At 38.6% G+C, this 5,843-nt stretch overlaps 1 protein-coding gene across 1 annotated transcript in view; it reads left to right on the top strand.

Annotated features, from left to right (window-relative positions):
• Positions 1–5,843, top strand: part of Ccdc141 (coiled-coil domain containing 141) — a 159,808-nt gene that overhangs the window by 95,892 nt on the left and 58,073 nt on the right. The window contains exon 9 of the mRNA XM_013028181.1: positions 2,336–2,508. Coding sequence (XP_012883635.1) covers positions 2,336–2,508 — 173 coding nt within the window. The remainder of the gene's footprint in view (positions 1–2,335; positions 2,509–5,843) is intronic.

Here is a 5,843-nt window from a genome sequence, read left to right as displayed (position 1 = left end):
CTTTTTTCTTTTTGCTTATGTGGTGCTGAGGAATCGAACCCAGGGCCTCAAGGCATGCAAGGCAAGCGCTCTACCACTGAGCCACCTTCCCAGCCCCTCAGCTTATCTTTTAAAAGCTTTCTTTCTTTTCCACTCCTGTAGCATGATACAAACCTTTGACTTGATACTTCTCTGTGTCAAAATCTCAACTTTTTAAAATCTTTTTTTACATGTGCAAAGAAACAAAAGCATATATGTATGTATATATTAGTCCCCAGTAAGTTTTAAGACCCCACCTTTTCCAACCAAGATTACAGGCTTTTGTAAAAGACTCTTTGTTAAGCCTCCAATAGTAATCTTTGTCTCACAATGCCATGGTCCAGGATTTAAGAAAGGGGTCTTCAGGGCCAGACAAATTGGGTATAAATCCTAAACTTGCCTCTTAAAACTGAGATTTGTGCAATTTATTTAACTTCTCTGAGACCTGGTTTCTCTAGACACACCACAGGGATAATTTCTTATTCCCTCCCAGAGGTGTTAAGGATAATATGCCTGGAATATAGTAGACATTTGCTACTGTTGTTGAATAAATGAAAAATATATAGGTAACATAAAATAGTTCTTACTAGGCAGCAGTTATTTCTTCTCAACTGGTAAATACATTAGAATGGTTCTGTTTTAAACATTCTCCATAAGTAAAGCAGACCTGGAAAAGAATGAGGGAAAAGAGAATACCAATATGAATAATAAGATAACATTAAAGAGATTTTATTTGCAGATCCTAATTTTTGTGCAGTTCATTCAAATTCAAATTCTTTCCTAAGACGGAAGCCAGGTGTAGGGACATGAGTATTATTTCTACATGCCGATGGGTGGAGCCTCTATATTTGGCTTAAACTGTGAGTTCTCTGAGCATGAGTTCATCCTTGTCCCCAGGCTTGCCTGGATTCAATATTACCAGACCCAGAAGGTTATTTGTTCTCATTTCTTATGGTCTAGAATCCTATACACACATCTAGATTCTTCCTATTGGAGTCTTTAATGCCCCTGCTAAATTCAGAGTCTTTCCACATAACAATATAGCAAGGCTATACTGCTGAACTACTTGCTTGACTACCTGACATTACAAGCTTTCTCTGATAGGACTATACTCCAGGTCAGTATGTAACATTCTTCAGGTGGTTTCCTTCAGTGGTGCTGGAGGATGACATGGAAGAGCTCACCTGTGGTCCAGCTGTTGTTCAGGTCAAATGTTAGAGATGGACTATATCTTTACCCTTGTGTAATCATCATGGTCCTCTTGTATTGCCTTTATATCATATAGTCTTCCATCTTAATGCCTATTAAGTAGAAAACTCCTTTCTTCTCTGTGGTGATTCTATGAGCTCCTCCTTTGGGGAGTTGACCAACCAATACAAGATAAAAGAATTCAAGTATCTTCTCTCAAAATACTATCCTGGTTTACAAGGCTATGTTCTTTTCAGCATAATCCTATTTTTATGGATCAGAAACTAAACATTACCCAAGTATTGCTCTTTGTATTGGTTCAGAACTAAACTCTAATCTCCTCTACAGGCAGATGGATGGGTTGGTTAGGTGAAGCAGGCTAAGGACTTAGTTATATTTGAAAAGACAAAGGAGAAAGCATTTTAGCAATTTCTTGAGTATTTCCCTATGGTGTTTAGATTCAAAGTGTTATTTAAGGGGAAATTTCCTATTAAGACTATTTCTGAGATTTTCAAATTAGGAAAAACTGCTAGTATTTTTAAGCAGATCATCTATTATTTGTAGTATAAAATATAAAATATAAACCCACTCCAAATTCTACATGGTTACATCTGAATTTTTTAGGTACATCCTCAACATATTGCTAATTTATAGTATCAGCATGTGTTTATGTGAAATTAAACTATCATAACTATCATTAGTTTCCCCTATTCATCCCTGTAATCCTAGCTAGTTAAGAGGCTGAGTTCTGAGGCTCACAGTTTGAAGCTAGACCAGTCAGGAAAGTCTAAGATACTCCTATCAGCTACAAACAAAAGCCAAATGAAGAGCGGTGGCTAAAGTGGTAAGACTGCTAGCCACGATTAAAAAAAAAAACAACCAAAAACAAAATTTGTTTTAACAAAATCCAACCTCAGGGACAGCATTTGGGGCCTGAGTTCAAGCTTAGAACCAGCACCAAAAAAAATAAAAGAAAAAGAAATTCAATCACACTTCTCTGGTAGTTGTTTTTTATTTTGGTCAAATTACTAATTAAATTGCCTAGTTTAATTGCTAGTATTCCAGGAACACATTGATGTAGATTTTTAGACTAGAAAAGCAGAAAATGAAAGTGTGTTTTCTTTGGCAGGCATTTGATGTACTTGGAAGAGTTGAAGCTTACCTTAAGCTCCTTAAATCAGAAAGTTTAAGTCTGCCTGTCTTGGCAGCACGGCATGAGGAATTACACAGAGAAATTAAAGACTGCGCAGCTGATGCTTTGCAAAAGGGACAAACCTTAATCAGCCAAATAGACGCCTGCAGGTGAGTAAAGTCTATTTCATCCTCAGCATCACAAGCTTTGTAACAGTTTCCACAAAGTATTAGAAAAATAAGTTGCCTGATTCTTTTTTCTGCTTCTGATGTCTTGCTGCATTATGATATGGCTTAAAAAGGATCTGTTAGATTTTGGTCAATAGTGATTCTGAATACAACGTTGCTCATCCAGAAGCAAGGCCATATTCTGAACCTAAAAACTTAAAGATTCCAAAACTTTGTCTCTGAATATTTCTGAGGAGAAGAGAGTGGAAAGGACAAAATAAGAAGCAGAGCTTTAGTTCTCAAGGCTTCACGGTGTCTTCTACCCTTTAGTGCTTTAGCCTTGAGTCTATTATCCTTTTTCTTTGGTGGTGGTAGGGGGAATTAAATACTATATTTCTCTTTCATTTCTGACCTTGGTGGCTCACCAAACAAAGCCCTAAGTATAAAGTGACTATGAATAACAGTTCACATTTATTGAGAGCCTGGTATGTGCCAGGCAATATGCAGAGGGATTTAGGAGTTTTATGTCATTAATCCTCACAGCCATTCTACAAGGCACATGACATAAATGTTTCCTTTTACAAAGTAACTGAGACACCGAGATCTTAAGCCACTTGTAAAAGATCACATAGCTTCCGTGCCAGCTAGACATTGAATCAAAGGGCACTTGTTCCAGTTTTCATGCTCTAAAACAATGTCCTATACAGGTCATTTCTATGAACATCTCTGATAACTGCATCTGTGTGAGCTTACAATTGAGTCAGCATGAGGAGAGAAAGGTACCTTGAGAAACAGAAAGAGAATGCAGCAGGCAAGTATGAGGAAAAAGTATGGATTGGGAAACAAAGGGAGATGACAGCAGATACAGAACAGATACTAAATTAGAAAGAAATGAAGGTATGCCTTTCATTTTGACAGAGACAGCAGATCTGTACAAATGGTAAAGTTCAATTGTTTATCCTCCATATCAACCATGTCCTTGAAACTTAAAAACACTTAAGTTTTAGGAACAATGAGATAAGTAGACTGTGACAAAAATTATTTTATATTTGTTTAAATACTTGTTTTTCTCTATTTTAGATATGCTTTAAGGTGCTGATTTGGTAGTCTAGTTGTAGAGAATTTAGTTTCTGGGAAATCATCTGAATCTAGACAGAGATATTTAATCCAGGGCCTTTGATAGTTGCTATAGGACCATGCAAATCTAAGATGAGTAATAATCCAAAGTCTTCCAGCAAGTTCCAGAAAGATGACGCTAGGAGGACAAATCATTCTCCCCTGCAGAAACACAAGAACAGCTGTAGCTATTGAGTTCCTTCATTTTAGTTCCAAGCCATGCATCAGGCTAGAATTGTGTCTGTTATGGTCCAGGAGCCCAACACACCCTGTCTGGGGCAAGTGGATATGCAGGAACTCCTTCCTTCTTTGCTCAAGGTCAATTATTCCAGAATGCAAAATATCTTGGGCCTTGCACAGGATCCTCCTCTGATGTAGAATGGGCATTCATTGTACTTGTAAGGTTCGCAGGAAAGGAAACCGCCACATGATTCAAGCAGAAAAGGTTTATTGGGGGAGAGCAAACTGCAGGCCCACAAGTGATGGAGGCATGCAGAGACAGAGGGGAAGGAAGAAGAGAAAAAGAGGGAAAGCTAGGAGGACTGTGTAGAGCCGGATTGTATAGGGAAAAGCAGGAGGCTGGGCCAGAGCGGATGCGGAAGTGATGCCTGGGGAACCTCTCACTGTCTGAGGGAGGTGTAAACTGGGCAGTCCAGGAAATGACCTCAGAGGAAGAGGAAGTGACCTCAGAGCCTGGGATCCTTTGCTGACTCAGCATCAGGTGATTACTGATTCAGGCAGGTGAAGAGGAAGGGAGGAGGGGCTGTTCTCCCAGGCAGACCTGACAGTACTCAGGGCAGCTGTTGGACACTGGTCTGAGTCATATGAACTGGGCAATCTGAGTGGTGAGATCTGTCATTGACATTGGCAAATGATCTTATCTCAGTTTAGCTTGTGAATCTCAGAGCACTATCGGGCCAAGCTATCTCTGTTTATGCTGTTTTTTCTGGCTTAAGAAGGTTCCTCATGCTTGGTCCACTCAAAATATAGTCAAGGAAGCTACTCAGATCTCTGGAGTTCTAGTTTTCTGTTACTCTTGTCTATCTAGTACTCTGCCCACTAATTCTAGACTCTGGGCTTCTCTGAAGTCTGATCAGCAAGAGCTCTGGACTCTTTAAGATTCTACCTCTCTGAGTATCCATCTGGAAGTGGAAGCAGGAAGCTGGTATAATCATGAGACTCATCCATTCTCTAGGCCACTATCTTGTGTTATGTGTTGTTCATGTCTGAGAGCCATGGTTCCATGCATTTTTCTTTTTCCAGTTATTTAAGGCATGAACACAATTCAGCCCTTGCTTCCAGAAACTGGAGTTTGGGGTTCAGTTCTAATGTTTCACTCACAGAATTAAAAAGGTGGTCACAAGTTTTTAGTGCTAAACTGTACCCTGTTTGTTCTAATCAATAATGTTTTACTTTTAATGCTAAAATACCAGAAGTGCTTTTATTTTATATACATTATTTGTTATTTACCCATCCATAATGCAGGTTTGTATGTTTATTCCCAAAGAGAGTCCCATTCTCTTGTTTCCTTTACTTTTTCTAGGCTTAATTTTTACACATTAAAAAAATTCATTTTGCTGGGTCATAGGGGCGCTCTTTACCCAAATATTTACAAACAAGACCACACTAAAGCTACCAGCACAACTATGTTTATTGCAGCATTATTTACTATAGCTAAGATATGGAACCAACCCAGATGCCCCTCAGTAGATGAATGGATCAAGAAAATGTGGTATATATACACAATGGAATTCTATGCCTCCATCAGAAAGAATGACATTGCCCCATTTGTTATGAAATAGAAAGACTTGGAAAAAATTATATTAAGTGAAGTAAGCCAAGCCCAAAGAAACATAGGTCCTATGGTTTCCCTTATTTTCAATATTTAGTATATGTATGAGTCAAGCAGAAAAGGTCAGATAAGGTGATGTTAGGAAAATGAACCCTAAGATATGTATTTAAATGTTCTTTCATGCATTTCTTTCTAATACATTTATAAGATTATTTTTTTGTTGCTTTGTATGTCCCTCCCCCACAGTAAAACCCCTGCTTTCACTGTATTTGATGTCGGTATAATGTCGGAGGGGAAGGGGAAAAACAAGTCATTTAAATAAGGATATAGGTGGACCTGTTGCAACAATGAGAAGTACAAGTTGTCATGTTGAAAACGAACTTTACAACTTTGGGGGTGGGGGGGAGGCTGGGAAGGGATGGGAAGGGGA

Source organism: Dipodomys ordii, unplaced genomic scaffold, assembly GCF_000151885.1.
Source record: "Dipodomys ordii isolate 6190 unplaced genomic scaffold, Dord_2.0 Scaffold5, whole genome shotgun sequence".
Lineage (NCBI taxonomy): Eukaryota > Metazoa > Chordata > Mammalia > Rodentia > Heteromyidae > Dipodomys > Dipodomys ordii.
The sequence above is the reverse complement of the archived record's forward strand: the minus strand, read 5'-3'. Positions and strand labels throughout refer to the sequence as shown.